General features: G+C 40.3%; 1 protein-coding gene and 1 long non-coding RNA gene across 3 annotated transcripts; one reads left to right on the top strand and one right to left on the bottom strand.

Annotated features, from left to right (window-relative positions):
• Window positions 1-988: 988 nt before the first annotated feature.
• On the bottom strand, window positions 989-14,016 carry capn12 (calpain 12). 2 transcript variants are annotated; one of them, XM_016670204.1, is made up of 23 exons: window positions 13,509-14,016; window positions 13,189-13,258; window positions 12,470-12,588; window positions 8,729-8,862; window positions 8,404-8,575; window positions 8,243-8,326; window positions 7,051-7,136; window positions 6,887-6,964; window positions 6,646-6,818; window positions 6,308-6,564; window positions 6,211-6,222; window positions 6,039-6,118; window positions 5,368-5,490; window positions 5,079-5,115; window positions 4,932-5,003; window positions 4,791-4,836; window positions 4,479-4,540; window positions 4,279-4,347; window positions 4,115-4,193; window positions 3,899-4,015; window positions 3,354-3,406; window positions 3,187-3,258; window positions 989-2,010 (listed from the first exon to the last, which is right to left on the bottom strand). In XM_016670204.1, the coding sequence occupies exons 1-22, from the start codon at window positions 13,935-13,937 to the stop codon at window positions 3,232-3,234; spliced, it is 2,379 nt and encodes a 792-aa protein (XP_016525690.1). In that variant the 5' UTR covers window positions 13,938-14,016; the 3' UTR covers window positions 989-2,010; window positions 3,187-3,231. The 2 variants fall into 2 exon arrangements, with proteins under 2 accessions (XP_016525690.1, XP_007549553.2); XM_007549491.2 differs by lacking the exon at window positions 989-2,010 and having other exon boundaries at window positions 3,179-3,258.
• A 111-nt stretch (window positions 14,017-14,127) lies between these two features.
• Window positions 14,128-19,221, top strand: LOC107835930 (uncharacterized). The gene is made up of 4 exons (XR_001661771.1): window positions 14,128-15,375; window positions 15,673-15,778; window positions 17,519-17,675; window positions 17,898-19,221. It is a non-coding gene; the product is annotated as an uncharacterized LOC107835930 (long non-coding RNA).

The following is a 19,221-nucleotide window of genomic DNA, read 5'->3' on the forward strand; positions in this document are numbered from 1 at the left end:
ATTATTATTATTATTTATTTATTTATTTGCCTGTTATATAAGTGCAGTTATGTGACCATGTTTTTTCCACGTTTGGTTAACAGGAATGCATTTTATTTATGTAAAGGAAATCTAAAGTGATTATGACATAGTTTATTATTATTATTATTATTATTATTATCATCATCATCATCATCATTATCATCATTATCATCATTATTATTAAATTAACCTCCCCCCACTTGACAATGTTTCTTTAAATCACCACAAGCTTGTCGCCCACGCTAGAAAAAGAAAAAAGAAAAGAAAGTCAGATAATTAGAAAATGCTGAGTCAACTTTTTAACCGAGTAGTTTAAAACTTAGAGGAAAAAAACAAAATGCATCTTGAAATTGTTTTGTGGCAGAAAAAAAAAATGTTTTATTTGCTTATTGCTGTAATATCAAATTAGTTTAACAACCAGAAAGACGTCACTGGAGTAAATTTTCAAATTATTAGAGAAAAAAACCATGTAGATGCGTCTGCTCTCTTATAGAGCTCTTCCGCTTTCCTTGGCGTACATTTACATTCAGATCATTGAATAAATATTAATATGGAAGATATTACAAATTGGCAGAAATGCAAACCTTGTGGGACCCTTGTTTTTTTGTTGTTCTTTTTAAAAGAAAAACAGTTCCCCCTAATTGTCTGCAAGTCTTTTATCACTGTGGAGGGATTTTGTTTCATCTTTCATTGGAGTATTGTTGAAACTAGAGGAAAATTCAAGCATGAGCATGCTGTTTAATTCAGTCAGATTTAAGTCTGTACTTTGACTGGACCACACTAAAATCTTTCAGTTTTTATTGACTACTCAGAGTTTACTGACAGCAAAGCTTCTTCTTTGGTAACCAGGTTTGACTTGAGGTATGCTAATCTTTTTTTTTTTTTTTTTTTTTTCCTGAAATCCGTAGTTAGGTCTACATCGGACGTAACAGGACACAGGCTTTCTGAAAATTTCCACTTTTTTTTTTTTTTTGGATAAAGGTGAGCTTGACCTTTGTGTTGCTTTTGGTCTGTGGTGGCTTTGGACAGGGCGCTCTGGTTTCTTCTCGTTGAATCATGAACGCCGCTGACCTTAACAGAGGCAAGTGGGGCCTGCAGGGAATAACTTGTTGTTCTGGGTTCTTTTGTGACCTTCTGGATAAATCGTTGCTGTGCTCTTAGAGTCATTTTGGTCGGCTCCCGGAAAGGTTTTCCAATAACCCACAATGTGGTTCACTGGAGTCACGAAGCCTTAGAAATGGCTTCGTAACACTCTGATGTCAGCAGCCTTCTCAGGTTTATTTTTTCTCCCTTGCGCTAGTGGCCTTTTATTGACAGCTGCCAGACAGGAAATGGACAGAGAGAGGAGTTGGGAAGACAAGCAGCAAAGGACTGAATGTTGGGAATCAAACCCAGGACTGCAGCGTTTGTGACGCCTGTTCTACCACTACACCACGCACCATTATCCTCTGATATTGATCCATTCTTGAATTTTTCTCAATTTGAACCTGAGGTGTTGGGAATTTTCTAGATTTTTTTTTTTGATGGCAGCTGATTTTTTTAGACCTTTGCTGAGGTCGGTAATATTGACTTCACATGTATCGGCCGATAACTGATGACCAAATAAAAAAAAAAAGAAAAATAAAAAAATCAAGAAAACCGGTGCCGATAAATTGTTTCACCCTAGTTAGCATTTGTTTAATTATCTGACATATTAAATGTGGGAAACAAAAGTAATCTGGAAAGGTGCCAATACTTTTTCATAGCACTGTCACTAAATGCATCTCAGGAAGGAAGCATTTATTTATAATAAAAACAAAACATTTCTAAAAAGGAAGTCTATGTAAAAGTAAAAAAAAGACAGTTATGCTGCTCTTAAAACCGACAACTTCTATGACAGAAAAATGAGCTCACAGGACTCTTGTTCATTTTCAGATTTCACTAAACAGTTGTGCTTCATCAGCTGGATTCGCACCATGATCCCCATAACAGAGAGCGAGCGAGCGCTAGGTGAGGCTTCCTGTTTTGAGACGTTTTTAAGCTGTGTGCTCCTCTCCTTCTGCTGGTGCCTTCCATTAATGACTTTAATTCTCAGCTTTGCAACCATACTCCCCCTTGGAACCCAAAGACCAACTATCATAAAACCTCTTCCTGGCAGGGTGTTTACCACACCCTGCCAGGAAGAGTGTGGGAATAGCGCTGCTACATCAGAAATTGCTATTAATTAAGATCAGAAACTAAAATGGTTTTTGGTCATTTTCAATAAAAATTGTGTGTGCGTAGCTCACGGTAGTGCCTTTGAGAATTAAATCTGTTTGTTTATAACCAGCTCTTCACTGGTCGTGACGTCTTTTTGTTTGGCATCTTTTTTCAGATCTTGAGAGTTGATGTTTTTAATAAAATAGTAAGAATGTAAATGGTTTACTTTTTTAAGACTTCTCTAGTTAAGAGAGGAAACTATCCGCTGTGGGACCATAACATTCAGGGGGTGCCGGGTGGGAGGGAGTGGTGGGGGGGCACGCTGCTCTAGGATTGGCTGGTTTAAAAATGCCAGCCAATCATCTATCAAGTAGAATTAAACAAAGGTATTTCGGCTTATCGAGCTGCACTTTCTTTCAGACATTTTAGATATGCTCTACTAAAAAGAAAACAAATCAGCTAATTGGCTAAATTGTCCACAAATAATGTGGAGTTGAGCTCCAGGGAATCGGTGTGGGTCCTCCATGACATGCCGTCGTTAAGAGGTAAGAATTGGACAGAAAATTAGAAGAGAACAAAACAATGACGTCTAAAGAGTAAAAATATAACAAAAGTCTGTTTTAGGAGGAGCTCTATTGGTTTTAAAGGAAGAGTTGAAGACCTTTCCTAATTTTATTTAGATAGCAGAAAATGATGACAAATATAAAAAGCATGCATCAAGATTAACTGGCAAAAATCATGAAAACTTAAATCCAAGTCGGTTCAAAACTTGGAAGAAACAAAAATACTTGGTTATATTCAGTCGACTAAATAAGAAACACTAAAGTTTGAATATGAAAGTGGAAAGCTTGAAGCAGTCTATTTTTTTAATTACTCAGAAATATTTTACCACTCTAAAAGTTGTTGATACAAGAACAACAAGAAAACTTAAACGAAGAGAACTTTCCTTACAGAACACGTTACATTTTTGTTTTTTTCATCCCGCCGACGGCTCGTCTCGCTCCACCTGTAGCTCGTCTTCGTGCTGCTCCTTTACAGAACCAGAAACTGAAGCAGCCACTGAGCAAAAAGGAGAGCAGAGAGCAGAAAGGTCCTGGTCAGCTCTCGCTGGTCAGCGTGAACTCGCGATGCGAGGAAAACGTTCGTCTACTCACGGAGTTGATGCCTCTGTCTTTCACCTCTGGGCTCGTCTCGGACTCAAACAGAGCTGAGGAGAAGGGAGGAACACATCACTGCATGTTGCGTCTTCTCAGAAAGAAGACACAAAAGAAAAATCATGCGCATGCTAATTAAATGTTCCAGGTAAAACACTAAACTGTAATGAACAGCTCAGAGAATGATTGACAGCGAGTTCTTAAGGAAAGCAGAAATGGAGACGTGTCTCAATTGCAGGGATATTTTCCAGGTACTACCCCGGTTCTCCGAGGCCCTTTACCCCCCTCCCCCCTCCTCTGTTTTCAATTTTACTTTGCGTTTAAAAGGTTTAAATTAAGTTACCAGGGGAGAAATTTATCCAGGAAACAAACCCTGGTATGTAGGATCTGTTTTACATTTACAAGGATGTTTTGGGCAAAGTTGTGTCAAGGAAAAAGTCTCCAACGAGAACAAGCAGCGCGTTCCAGCCTTGAATAGTCAAAGAGCAGCATTTGTTAGGTTGCGTGAGACCTATTCTACTTATTATTAACCAGGTGTGAGTTACCGAAGAGTTTGCGCAGCCTGGAGACGCAGGAGACGAAGCCACGGAAGGATAGGTGAGGCTCTCCGCTCACAAAGCGCTCAGAAAGGAGCTGGACCACCTTGCTGTCACACTTCATTCCTGGCAAACAAAAAGGACAAGGAGAGGTGCAAATGCAGCAGCAGAACGCATGTTGGGGTGCGTGTTGCTGCTGTTGTTGTTTGGAGTTCCCGTTCATACCGACTGCTTCCAGTGCCAAGCTGAGCTCGAAGGGGCTGATGCTTCCAGAAGAGTCCTCGTCGAACTGAACAAAGATGGACTGAAGAGGAAAGAGAAACATTAGCGACAGAAACACCACCTTCTTTTTCCTTCTTAAGTAACGACTCTTGAGGTGCGAGCTTCACCTGCAGAGCGCGCAGATCAGCCAGCACGGTCTCGGCTTGTTCACGACTGAGGGTGGAGCGCCCCTCGGTCTGCCAACAGAGTTAAGATGACAGCAGGAGGTGAAGTTAGGAGTACAGAGACTGTTTGTGCACCTTAGTGAACCATCGGTGGCACAGGACTACAAAAAGACAGGAAGAGCGAGTGGAGGACAAAAGGATACATCCTCTCCGAAGATGATCTGCCTGCACGTCTCCATAGGCAGGTGGCAACTTTTGTCAAACACTGTTTTTGGGACAGAAAGATGGGACAGTGGTGAAAGACGACGACAAGTGTCTATATGTCACAGTCCCAAACCAAGATGAGTTTATTTTTGCCTCACTATAGCAACAAGCCACCGTCTAGACGGATGACCTCTGATTCCTCTCTTCATGTCATATTGCTACTTTGGCTCCATCTAGTGGCTAAAAAGAGCTACAGCAGCTTCCTTTGTGCAACAACAATGAGAACACCGCAATAAAATCACAGATCAAACCTGAGTTGATCAGCTTCATGATCTCTTGAGCGTTCAGCCTGTCATCCTGCGGGAGGAAAAACAAAAATCACAGTGAAATCCAAAACATTATATATATTTTTTTAATATATTGCCGAGGTCACGAAGGGGAACAGCTCTTACTGGGCCGGCCTTCTCATCAAAAGTCTTCTCAACTTTGGTTTGGTCCTCGGGGAGGACAGGAGCGGCCATAACCTGAGTGAAAGGCACAGTTCAACCCAATTGGTCAGGAGGAATCCCTTGAAGCCGAGTGTGTGTGTGCAAACTCACTGGTAGGTAGTCAGAGGAGCAGGTAAAGTCCTGAACCCTGGATGTGACAGAAAACAGCAGTGAATCTCTTGAGAGCCGTTCTTTATTTGAAGCTCACGGCACACTGCAAGATTTTGTGCAAGAGTCCGACGTATTAATTTGACTTTAGCTTTTTCAATGAACAGTGTAGTCGCTGATGGTCCTCTGCCTGGTCAGGTCTTCATGTCCAACCCAGCTGGGTTGTGTGAACAGAACTTTATGACATTGACAAAAAAAACAAACAAACAAAAAAAAAGATCCTTCATCTCACCCAAGAGTGTTTCTTGTTTTGGAGAAAATGCGAATGAAGAACTCTGCCGGCTGGTTGGGCCGATAAGTGGATCCAACGATGACGTAGTGACCCGGATCCAGACGCAGCTTCCTCCAGACGCCCCTGTGGGTCCGAATCAAGAGGCATTTTATGAACAGTTCAGAGTACGGTGTAAAAGTTTTTAAGTCAGCCATGATTGGTTTAAAGCAGCAGCAAATGTTTAGAGAAAGATCATCAGAAAACTTTGAAAAGCGTAAAAAGCTTCTAGCAGCATCCATTTTTTCTTGCTCATGAAAGCCAATGATCTCCACTTCAAACTTTTTAGATAACCTGAATTGATCTAAAACTTCAGGTTATCTTTTGATAACTTTGTTTTAAAACTGCGGTAGGCAGCAAAACAATAATTCAAGGTTGAATTTAGACAAACATTTTTGTCAGATTACCTTAATTTAACTATTTAAACTCCTCTTCTGTTATTTTTTTTATATTGTATTTGCAAAAAACCTGAGAAATATTAACGTTTCCAAACAAACATAATTGGCTCTGGATCTTCAGCTACTTCTGTATGTAGAGGTTGTGATTTTGAAAAAGTCTTTTCTCCTTGCTTTTGTACATTGAAGTTTAAATAAAAGTCTGCTCCAGATTTTCAGGCTAAAGGAAAACAGTCTCACCTCTGGGCCTTGTATGAACCAGAACGACCCACTGGACGGTTTTTCATGAAGAAGCTGCGGTCCAGGCAGGCGCCCTGCATCTACAAAGAGAAACAGACAAAAAAACAATTAAAACTTTACAGAAATATGGCATGACTTGGATGTTACGTAAAGCAGATCATTTGTAACTTACCTCAGGAGGGACCTGAGAAAAAGAACGACAACAGATGAGTTTACGGGAGAACATGAGCTCGGACGCCCTGGATGTGACGGACTCGTTTAGCTCTGACCTTGTAGACGTGGAAAGCGATGTGCAGGAAGTTGATCTTGTCATTCTGCCGGCGGTTTTTCTGCAGCAGCTCCACCAGCACTGTGCAGTGCTTCGCTTTCTGCTTCTGCGTCTCGGTTTTGTTCTTCTCTTTCAGAACCTCGTCGCCCTTGTCGACCTCGTCCTCGTCGTTGTCGTCCTCCTCTTCTTCCTCATCGTCATCTTCCTGGTCCTGCTCTCTGAGCACCAACTCGAACTGGGGGTTCTTCCAGAAGGACTCTGGTGTGAATTTAAAGAGGAAAGCAGCAGAGCTGTGGTGGGTGTGCGGACGGTTGAGGGCGGAGACCTGACCGGACGTACTGTTGTATTTGCGGCTGCCGCCAGCGGAGCTTCCCGGTAGCCAGGAGCCCTTGTGTTCGCTGATGGTCCAGGCAGACTGGCCGGTGGACGCGTCTCCGTCCTCCAGAGAGTCTGGACTCATGCTGCAGAGCTCCACAACGTTAAACATCGTGCTGAAGTCACGGGCGCTGATCCTGAAACACAAGTTACAACCGGATCACCTGCCGCTCCCACGGGTTAGCGTTTAGTCTCTCCTCTGTACCAGAACTCCCCGTCTTCTTCCAGCTTGAGCTCGAGCCGCTGCTTCTCCGACTGCTCCGTGTCCTCCCACTCCTTGCACCTGCAGTGAGGGACACGTGCAGAGGAGAAACTCAGGCTGTGCAAACATCGAATGAGCCGCTCCTCTCTGATTTGTCTCTTGCTCACTTGTCACTCCAGGAGCCGCAGAACTCAACAAAGCCCCACGGGTTCCTCAGCTTCAGCAGCAGAACCTCCTCCGATCCTCTTGCTACCTGAAACATTAACAGGACGAGGAGGAATAAATGAAATCCAAACGCTTCACCGCAAAAAACACAAACTCCTACTTGATCCTTTTGTCCAGTTTCTAGTGCAAATATGTCAGTACACATGAAATAATACGGAAAGGCAACTTTTCGGCAACATATAGGAGATTTAAGTAAATAATTAGCTAGTATTGCTAAAAGAAGTTGTAGTTCCACTGACATATTATTTCACTTATAACAAGACATGTTCCCCTTTAATAAGAGAAATCATCTACATGTGGAGCTAATACTTTTTCATCAATGTTAAGGAATTATTTACTTTAAAAAGCTCCTATATCTTGATAAAAAGTTACTTTTGAGTTACTTCTAAGATATTTGCACTAGAAACTAGAAAAAAAAAATTTCATATTTTTGCAGAGTTTCGAGAAGTCACATCAATGATAAAAAAAACCCAGAAAATAAAATGAGCTTTGAGGTTGTGAGATAACCAGAATTCAGGTTAAGATGATTGCAATTAAATGATGGCAACACATTTAAACAGAGGTTCCTGTTGAAGATCATCATATAAAGTGCAATAAAAAATTTTAATGTTTGCTCAGAATATCTAACAAATATACTTTAATATAAGCAATTATTTATTTTATTGTTCCATGTTTTTTTTGTTAGTGTTTTTACAAATGTGACTTCATTAGAAAGATACTATTGCCATATTGAAGCTTAATCTTTGCATTTTTTTTTTTATCGGTCCGATGTAAAACTCTAACCTTAAACATCACATATTCGTTAGCTGTGAGTGAAAGTAAATCTTTTTTAACAGAAATAAAAGCTTGAAAACATCAAGCTTTTAAATTAAATGTAATTAAAGTCCATCATTCAGTGGATGGAGTTACGGAAATAGCAAAGTTCTAATTTATCTGACATGACGGTACATCCTTTCATTTTGAAAATGTGTTAACGATATGTTAAAAGTTCCTTCTTTTTAATTTTACAATTTAAACATTTCGTTTCAGAATGAATATCTGAATCAGTACGAAGTTAGACGATTAAAAGAGGACTTGGAGGAATGTGAAAACTGCGTGGAGGTAAACCCAGACGGCAGCATGAGTTTTCCTGACCTTGTCTGTGTCCGTGATGGCGTAGGCGTGGCCCTTTACCAGCCCGTCCGCCGTCACCTTGCCGACCTCGCTGTAGCTCGAGGCCTGTTGAGGGACATAAAAGTTTCTCAGCGGGGAAAAGTCTCGTATTCCAGCGGCGTGGCGCCAAACGCCCAGAGTACCTGGATGAAGCAGCTGAGCAGGCTGCCTCTGGACAGAGCGGCGGTCAGGATCCTCCAGAGGACCGGAGGGGTGCGGGACGTGACAGGAAGAGAGTACGCGATGCCTCCCGTGAAGTCCTCCATGCCCTCCGAGATGTTGCCGCCCTTCAGGCTCCCGTAGGACCCCACCAACCTGCGACAGAAGGTGAGGGGCGTTTATCTGCAGCGGCTGAGAGTTTGACTGCTGAAGGGACACACACACACACGCAGAGAGAGTGTGTGTGTGTGTGTGTGTGTGATCATAGTCATTACAGCACAGGAACATATGCTGCTAGTGGCAACTGACTTGGCATAGGCCTTCTCCACCAGGGCGCTCCAGAACTCGTTGCGGGTGCGAGAGTAGCTGAAGAGCAGACGGCCGTCGCGCACTGGCAGCCTGTCGTCCACAACCACCTCCACCCACTCACCATACTGCCAGAACTGCACAGAGAGACAGAGAGGAGGACTGGATGTGATGAGTCAGGAGGAATTACGCAGAGTGTGAACTTTGTGTTCAAAGCCCCGATCTGTCCTGCACGAACACTGTAAACAACAATAACGATATTTTACAAATTTAAAAAGTTTGTTAGAAATATGTCAGAGAAGGACGCCCCTTCTCTGACATACCTGTTTCTCTCAGGTATTTTCATCAAAATACCTGAGAGAAACAAAGTTGCTGAATCATACTGCTTGTAGACAAACTCTGACGCTTATTCTGAATTTGCATGCAAAGGCGAGCTGACTTTTTTGGGTTAAAGCGCGTCTGAAAATAATGAAACCGTATTAAGGCAGGTTTCTCAGTCGCTCTGTATTTGTACATCTTCCCATCTGGTCTGATCAGCTTCCCTGTGATGTCTAATATATGTGATGTCACCACAGCATGATGCTGTCACATTGCACTCATCAAAATGTAATATTTGTTACTGTGTGATGTTTTCTGTGGCTTTGTATTTTTTGTGTTTTTATGACGTCAAGCACTTTGGACTTTATTGTTGCTGAAATGTGCTACACGAATAAACTTGATTGATTCATTGCGGTAATATATAATAAGCATACAAAGCATACATGTTTATTATTTATTTAAGCAGAGTTACAAAAAAAATTACATATCCAATAAAAATCAAAAACATTAAACTGCAGACAGATGGGTGCTTTACATACTAATGTTTTAGACAAGATGTGTGGATTGTGTTTTATGTTGAAAGAATGTTTAATGAAACTAATCAAATTAAAAACAGCTAATTTAATACCTAAATAATGTGAGACTTGGGTTTCTGGGAGTAGCTCAGAGCAGGCCTGGACTGGTCTTCAGTGACTGCTGCTGTGTGTGGTCCTGCCTGGCGTTACTCACACTGTTGGGACATAAACCTGTTTGGATGATGAAACTCTGAGGGAAACACTACTGGCAAGTCGCTGCGTCCGAATACAGCAGCAGTAGCAGTGAGATTCACATTAGAATAAATCTCTGGGAACTTTCTGCAGGTCCTCCGGAGTAATGGACACACACCTGTAAAGCGAGTGTGTGTGTGTGTGTGTATGTGTGTGCATGTGAGTGGGTTTTTTTCCCAGGAGGTACCACTCTGTGCACGTCCTGGCGGCTCTCTGCGGGTGAAACGAGCCTCAGTCCTGCTTGTTCAGTCACGCCACATTCTCCCCTCTGAAGGTCCAAAAGCTCCGGGGGGTGAAATCATCGCTCCTCCGTCTGCTTGTTTTTGTGAACGCGAGACGTCTACCGAGATTAATTTCATTGATCTGAGCGGGTCGGAGCCAGAGAATGTTGACTTTAACTACAATGTCTTATGAGCTGATAAGAGTTTATGCTTTTCTCTGACGGAGCGATCGCTCACAGATGAGTTGATACCTGTTCAAAGCTGCTGTGTCAGCAGCCAGAGGAGCAGACATCAGATTACGCTTCTCTGAAATGACGGAGCCAAATCTGATAAAATGTTAATAAATTGAAAGAATCTGTGACCTGAAGCAAATGGGAGCTTTATCATTATTCATAAATCAAATGTAATTGTTTATGAATAAACAGTCTGCTGATACCGTGCAAAAATATGAACTCATCTCTGATTGTTTATGTTTTGTTTACGTGGAGCTAAACTATCTCATAACTTAAACTGTTGATGGATGCTGAACGTTATGGTCACTTTTTACTCTTCTTCTGCCCAAGCTGAGAAAATTCAAGAACTGATGGTGAAGATCACCTCAAAGGGAACAAAAACGTTGGTTTACACACCAGTTTCATTGGGATGTCAGGTATATTCATGTTCATACTCTGAATTACTTAAATTAAGTTGCATTAAGTTTCAGAAAGGTTGATTTAAACTTCATAGGTCGTGACAGGAATTCAGTTTCAGGTTTTTAAAGTATTCATAAGAATAAATGTCGTCTACCTTTTTTTTTTTTTTTTTTTTACATATTTAAGAAACCATATATTAACTATACTGCCAAGTAATACAATCATTTGCCTTTACACAGGTCTGAACATGAGGAACGTTTCTTTCTTAATCGTCAGGATTTCATACCAGACCTCACGTTTACAGCTTAAACTCATCCTGGAATATTTTCTACAATCTTTAAGAGAAATGTTGACCATTCTTTCAGAAGAGTATCAGTGAGGTCAGACACTGATGTTGGACGAGAATGCCAAGACTCTGGGTTGAGGTCGGAGGGCAGTTGTTTGTGTTTTGACCCATTTTTTTTGTTGTTGTTTATTTACGTTGTTTGAGTTCATTATTGTTTTAACGTTGTCGTCATATAGTTTCATCTTTTTGCATTTTGTTTCTAATTAAATTTTATGCTCTATTCTTTGTGCATTTGACACTTTAACAAATATTTGTTGAAGCCGTCTGCAAGATGCTGGACTTTATCCACCTGTGGTTGTGGGAGAAATTTATTTTTTTTCTGCCAGGGACAGTAAATGATATTTTGTTTTAAAAAACCGGCTCTTGAGATGTTATTTTTAAATCTTATTTTAAATAACCAGATAATTGTGGAGGATGCTGTTTGTATGGGCTCAGGTTGGCACCAATGTTGGCTTAAAAAGTCTAAATCAAACATTTCATCTTCACCTATGAGACTTTTTGTTGCTGTTGTGTTTCATTTTTCAGAATTTGCCAGTCATTTTCCAACATTTAACAGTGACGTGCATCGTGGTTGTACAATTGTGCAAACTGATGATGACCAATAATTAACCGTAATTAATTTGTCTCTTTTCACAGCTAAATGTGTTTCTAGTGTAACTCAAAGGTCTGACAGTAAAACCATCTAGAGAGATTTCCTTTCCACTAAATCAGTTAAACTTTTTGAAAATAAATCTAATTATTTCTTGACTTTTGTTTTGTTTCTGTTCTTCATGCTGCCCCTAAATTCAGGATGATGTTTAATAAAACTGCAGTCATCAACTCCATGCGTTAGTGATGCTGTTGTTGTCTTTAATTAAACGTTAAACGATTTTCTGATCATTGCTTCAGAGTTGTGGTGATAATGTTGTAAGTTCTGGCTGCTTTTAAGTTTCATTAATGAAACTGAACTGAATGTGTTGTTCAGGCTCTCAAATTAAATTGCCATAGTGGTTTTATTATTATTGTTGTTGTTATTATTAGTTAGTATTGTTATTATTATCAGCAGTAGTGGTGATTGTTGAAGTTGCATTAGTAGTTATGGTTTAAGTAAATAAATGCATAAGTAACCTTTCTAATAGAAGCAGTAGATATTGAAAGTAATTAAACATACGTTGTTATTATTAATATTATTATTATGTTTGTTGGGTTTTTTTGTGCTAATTGTCATTAACATAAATAAGTAGACGGAGTAGCTGTAGCATCTATTACTGCTGCATTCTGAGTGGTAGAATAGTTTTGTATTGGTAACAAAATCTTTGGTGATTGATTTTATCATTTTTCCTTCAGAGTGGTTCGGTTCATTTTTCTTAAAATTGACCTTGTTTGTCACCAACGCTGAGTTTGAAGCTGAGGAAGAGCAACAAAGCAAACAAAGCAGGAGGCGATTAAAGATGGCGGTCGGGGCGTGAGTCTTGATTCACCTTGAAATGGAAGATCCCTGCGTACGAGTCCGACAGGCTCTGGTTGGGGGGAACCACCTTAGCAAAGAGCTTCGAATGGACGGTGAGCGCGGAGAGGGCAGCCAGCAGCCAGCAGTTACCTGGTGAATGAAACAAGCGCACAGTCCAGTACGAAGCAACGGCATCTCTAGATTTCTGGTATTAGTCTAAAAGCGATTGCATGTTTTTATATTTTAGGTTTTGCATGTTGTTTGTAACACGATCCAGAGCAATGCAATAAGCCACATTCCTCCCCGACAGCAAACATCTGTTCTGTCGCCAGCGATGCTGCAGGAACCGTCTGCATCTGCGCGAATCTCAAGTTTTAAAGGAAACCACATGGTTGAAGAATTGGCTGCAGGAGGTGACTGATGTGTTATTAGACATATTTACACATGACTGGAGACCAAACTCTTCATTCCACAAATCCCATCAATGGAGACAATTTGATGCTGTGCAGAAAACTTTTATTATTATCATTATTAATAATTGTTTATAGAAAACAGGGCCAGTAAAATCAAGGGGATACAAAGGACTGGTCCAGTCCAAGAAATACTTCTGTCTCCTTCTTTGCCAATAAGAACAAGCTGGATGTTCTCAAACTGTCTGACTGTTTTAAGCTCATAATTCATGGATTTAAATCCTCCATGGCGTTATGCAACGCCAGTTTATAAGAAATCCATTGTGATTGGTGCTCTTACCCAGTTGGCCCTGACAGATATCTGTGGTCCCAATGGTGTCCTCCACAAATAAGGCATCTGCACTGATTTCCTTAAGAAAAGCAACAACAGCAACTGAGACCATGAGTGATTTAGTAAGAAGTCAAGACGGACTTTAAAAATGCTAAAATACAGTTTTTGGGGAGATAAGTGGAGATTTTGGGGAAAAATGTTATATCAAATTTAACTGACAAATTTGGGCAAAGTTTTTAAATGTGAAAAGATCTTGGCAAAACATTAGAAATACACTCTTAATTGGGTTTAATTTGTTAAAAATATAACATAATTTATGGCAGTCACACCTTGGGTCGCTTCCATTTGATCTCCTTCGCTGGGTTTGGATCTTTGGGCATCCCGATGGACTTCTGCTCAGCAGGAAATGTGGGGTCAACAAACAGCTTCTTGTCCTTCAGACACTCCTGCAGCAGAGCGTCGAAGTCCTGGTTCTGGAACTTCACCGGGTTGTCGATGGAGCCGAGAGGGGCCGCAGCGCCGTCAGAAGCCATGTTGCCTGCAGGAGGAGGGAAACCCAACTGGTGAAAGATGCAAACTGAGAGCGGCTGGCATTTAAAAAGAAGAGTACACACCCACCGGATCCAAGGAGCGCCTCCCCGACGCGGTCCTGACCAGAAAGGAATGCAGAGAGGCCCCGGGGCCCCAGCGGAGCTGGAGTCCTGGTAATGACTCGGTGCCAACGAGGGCTTTGATCTTTCTAATTTGACATCCACCATCACCTGAGCGGACAGGAAGAAGATGTAAAAATAACAGTCCTACCGTTAAGAGGCACTTCTTCCAGTTTCCTCCTTAACTCAGCTTTTCCTTCTTGTTTCTGTGTCTTAGATCCAGGGCAGGTAGATCCAGCTCAGGGTGTTTCTGTGAGATGATCTACACCCAGATTCCCAGAAAATACAGATACCTGTTTTTTCATGTTTAAAATCTGATCCTTGCAGCTTGAACGCCACACCCACAAATAGAAATAATAATAATAAAAAAAAACCTTTACTTGAGTATTCAATGGACAGAGAAACAGCAATCTACAAATGAAATTTGATGTTTTTATTTCATACTTCACTTTTTAGGGTAATTAGATGCGTGTTTGTGATCCATCGCTTCCCCTGGGGCGAAATAAGAGGTGACACGTTCTCTTCAAAAGGGGAAAGATGAGCGGATGTGTCATGGAAAACTGGAGCAGAGCGGCATCTTGGGGCTCCAAGACAATCATTAGGTGACATCTACATACGAACCAGCTGTTTGGTTGTGAAGCCAAAGGGAATAAGTGTCTGTTCAGGACGTTAAGAGATGCGAGGGAAAAAAAGTAATGCAGCCTCATGTTGGTAGAGAGTGGCATCATTCAGTGATGAAAGTGAAAACCATATTGACCTTACATAACACAGGGTAGAACAGAATATATAAAAAAGAACAGGATTAAGAACAGTAATTATGGTACTGTGCACATTAAGGACAATATCATGATATAAAAATAGTGTGCGGTTATCAGAAATGTTCTCTCATCCAAGGGATCTGCAACTGGGTAGGATAATTTTTATCTTTTTTTTTTTATGTACATAATCTGAATTTGCATTTGTCCATCAAAAGTCTAACAGACAATTTACAATATATGAGAAACAACAACTGTACAGAAAATCAGAGGTGATAAAGACGAGTAGAAATGGTACTTGAAGTGACTAAAACTGAGCAAATAGCAGCACAAATGCCAGCATGGATTGTTTTCACTGGGAGCAGTGATGGTTACCCGCTGCTGGGAGGAAGGATCTGCGGCAGCGCTCCTTTGTGCTTTTAGGATGCAGCAGTCGGTCACTGAAGGAGCTCTTTAGCAAGGATTATTTTACCCAGAATCCTTCTGTATCCCACCAGCCGTTCTAGAAAAGATGACAAGGTTATGTCCACATTGTTTTAGCTAAAACATAAAAGATTTCTAAGATTAAACTCGTTTATAAGGAAGAATGTAAATCAGCCTTTCACCCTGAGGAAACTCTCCAGCTTTTATAAGACTCACATTAATCTGCTTATTAAAAATCACACCATGTTTGATTATTTCCCCCAGGATGAAGTTTGATTTTTTATATTTAATTTAATTTGCACCTGGACTTCAGGTCACATATATTTAAAACTTCAGCAGCTTTAAAAGATCTAAAGACATTCCCAGAGGTGAGTAGTAACTAATTACATTTACCCATCTTATTATTTTCATTTTGGTCGATAAAATACCATGATTTGTACACAGCTTTGTATTTTTGTCTTTCTGATGACAATGTTCCAAATATCAAATCAGATATCAGTATTTGAGTCGTCTTTTTTCCAAATAGATTTTTTTTACTAATACTTGTGTAGTTTAGTTTCTTGGGCAGCTACTTTTCTTTACTTTTACTCCAGTAAAAGTATGTTGAAGTAGAGCTATTCTGACTCAGTACAATTGTTTTTTTGTCTTCTTCTCTCCTCTGCAAGTTTCTCTATCGGAGACCAAATAAACAAAACAGGTTGCAGTTCCATAAAACAAGCAGCAGGGGGCGGTCTTCTCCACCGGCAGACCCGCACCATGTGGCAGCTAATGGTAACATGACTATTAGGTTTTTGTAAACCAGCATAACGCGGTACTTTCACTGTCGCTGTTGAATTATTGAATATCTTATTTGAAAAACAAAATTAAGTACAAGATAAATATAAACAGATTTTACCCTTTTCCCCCTGTTTGCACTGCTGGTGAAAAGCTACTTGGCACCAACTTTATATCAAATGTTTTCTCTTGGTTGGAATATAAATGTGTTATTGTAGAAATGTGTGCTGTATGGGTGTATTAAAGGGTGAAATTGTAAAGCTATTATCCACTTTATAGCTAAAACTGACCTAAGTTTTCTTCATGGTCTAAGATAAAATGTATCAGGCCTTAAAAAAAACTATCTAGATTATATATGGCCTTTGTGCTAAATCAAAGACAGAAATGCAGTGGTGTACAGACACACTGTGGTCTACTGTAGTTCAGCACTGTACTACACATTTTCAGCTAAATGTAATTTGGGAATCACTCTGCTGGAGCTGAAATATTGTTTTCTGTGTGTCAAACCCTGTTTCATCTCCTATTTGTCTTCCATTCACAAACTAAAGGAAATATACTGTGTCTTTGTTATGACATCCTGCAACATAAGGATCCACTCACAGTAAAGTATTATATACAATTCAGTTATGTTTATTTATATAGAGTCAATTCACAAGGTCCTTTACCAAAACAGGTCAATCCAATTGAATCACAGATGTTTGATCATCGTTGTCAACCAGTGCTGTCAAGTTCATACTGGTTCAAATGTTTTCTGTCTAAGGAAACCCGGCAGATTTGATTTGCAGTGAGGGAAGCTGGGTTATGTGTTGAGCTCCGGAAACTCTCCTGTCTAAAAAGTTCACAGGTCACAGTTAGAAACAAGAATGAATACCTCCAATAGTCACATATCCTGGACTAATTAGAAAAAGCAACCAGAGTCTAAAGAGGACAACTTCTGATCAAAACCCGCTTTAAAAGACTTTTAAAAATCAGACACCGTGGAAGCAAAGCACAGTAAAAGCAGAACTATGTGCTTAATAAAACACATAAAATGTTTCACAAATATTTGTGATCTTGGTTTTTGATCCACTGCACCAACTCTGCTTCCTAATAAACCACTTAGAGCCATTTTCTCAAACTGGCTACAGGATGTTTCTGTGGTGGATGTTACAAACACGCAAAATATATTCAGGATTAAATTGTCTGCAAGACAAACAAGAAAGAATCAAATTAGATGTAAAGTTCATGAGAACCAACGACCAAGAAGATGAGCAGCTGAGTCACATTTTTCTTTGCTTTTTGAGACACTTCTCCAAAGAAAAGTAGAATGAAGACACTTCCTGCTTTGATCTGTGCTTTTTCACTTTTTGAAAACAGAGAAAGACTCGATTGATTAAAAATGATCACAACTTCAGATAAGCTGCTCTTTTCTACGTTGAGATCAGAGTTGCCAAGTTTCCTCCAACGTTCCCTCTTCAGGGATTATTTCATTGACTGAAATGTGAATTAAAACACCGGTCTATCAATCAATTATGCAATGCCACTAGGTGGGAATTTTACTTTGTTTCTTTTGTTTCAATGACGTACCGTGAACTGAGTCAAAATCCTTTGCAGAATATCATCTTCTAATTTATAACCAGCAGTTTTTAAATACTGCTGTTTATAGCTATTTTCAACAAATGACAAGATAGTAATCAAGTGTTTTGACAAACCAGCCCATTATCAGAGTACTCATCAGTACTTTTGCTCTGTAAATAGTTACAGGAAGTCGCGGTCAGGACATCTTATGAGCTGGGGGCCGGACTAAAACGATCCGAAGTGCAGCTTTAGCGGCACTCAATATGGTCAGCAAGGCTTTCTACCCAGGGCAGCACAGACTGTGGGGCACCACAAAATGAAAGACATAAGACAGCAGGTAATGAAATTTGGCATGACTTAGTACTAAATTAATGAGTTATTTTTTAATACAGCTGAATTACTCTGCAAAGAGCGGATAATATTTAAACTCCAGTTTAAGATCCATGAAATCGTTATTTTAGTAAGAAGACACAAGAAATGTGTGATTGTACAACCTTTAGATTGAAAGTGAAAGTAAAATGTCAAAATCAGTTCATGTGATATGATTGTTGTTTTGCAGGATTAACTTTTCTGGGGAAGCGAGGGAATGTCTGTCGGCGTTCGGGACAGCAGAAGGGAGGCTCCATTTGGCAATGACCGTCGTATTTGTCCGTCTGTAAGTTGGGACGGCTGGTCAGCTCCAGTACAAACCAGTGTCCTGTCCAGACCCCTTCGTCATACGCTCGATTTCACCAAAGCGGTCAGACTGACCTGGACTAAACAAACTGGAAGAATAGCGACACAGATCCGCCTAATGGTCGCCGTTTAACTCCATTCATCGTCTCTCCATTATGTCCGTTCCCTCTTTGAGGATAGGATTATACGCGGCCTCAGTCACAAAGGTCAGAGGGCCGAGCAGACACTCCCACACCTCCGTGACCCGCTCTGATCCCACGACCTCGGCACCAGCGGGCCCCTGCTCCCGGACCCAGCTCTCCCTCCCTGCCAGTTGACCGGCTTTGTCCTGTTTGTCCCGACCCGTTTTCTGCCGTATCACTCACGCACATCACAGCAAGCTGAACAATCAGGGGATGGAAACTTGATTACTGAGCGGCAACACCGCAATCCACACAACACGCAAACAACAGCAAGAAAAAAATGAATTTTCAATGCAATTATTCTGTTTTATGATCTTTTACTCCATTTAACTGGACTGAATTCGATCATTTCCCATATCTTGATAATTTCCTGCATTGCTTCTTCGCTTTTGTGTTGGATCTTATTTCTGTCTCAGTATGTGTATTAAACATTTATTCACTCACTTAGCAAACAAACAAAGTAGTCAAGCTTTTTAATTTGGTAGACTGGAAAATCATCTCCAATAGATAAAGGAACATTTCGTGTACATTTTCATAATATTCCTGTAGAGCTCTGTGTTTACAGAAAATACTCATTAAACCTTCTCTAGCAAATAATAATACTCTTCATTAAGCCCTTTGGAGCCTCGTATCGCCCTGTCAGCAGTTGCTACAAACATCTAAATGAACAAAATAAAAAAGACCAAAATACATACAGATGTACTAATGAAAGAACTAAGTATTTTTAGCCAGTGAGTACAAATAACCCATTGTGGTTTCCTATCAGACATGCACTCACGCTGTTGGAGGGATTCCTGAAGAGCAACTGCTGCATCATGTAATATATATTTGGTATGTGTATATATATATTGATCTATATTTTCATTTTCCAATAAATACTTATTTGTTTCCATAAAGGTCAATAAGGACCAGACCAAAATTCAACTGAGAATTGATTTTCAGAGTCTTCATCCAACATGAGCCAGTGTATAACTTTTATTTTAAAAATTTGAGTTTCTTTGCATATTTGTTAAAATTATTATCATG

Source organism: Poecilia formosa, unplaced genomic scaffold (genome assembly GCF_000485575.1).
Source record: "Poecilia formosa unplaced genomic scaffold, Poecilia_formosa-5.1.2 Scaffold31, whole genome shotgun sequence".
NCBI classification, from domain to species: Eukaryota; Metazoa; Chordata; class Actinopteri; order Cyprinodontiformes; family Poeciliidae; genus Poecilia; species Poecilia formosa.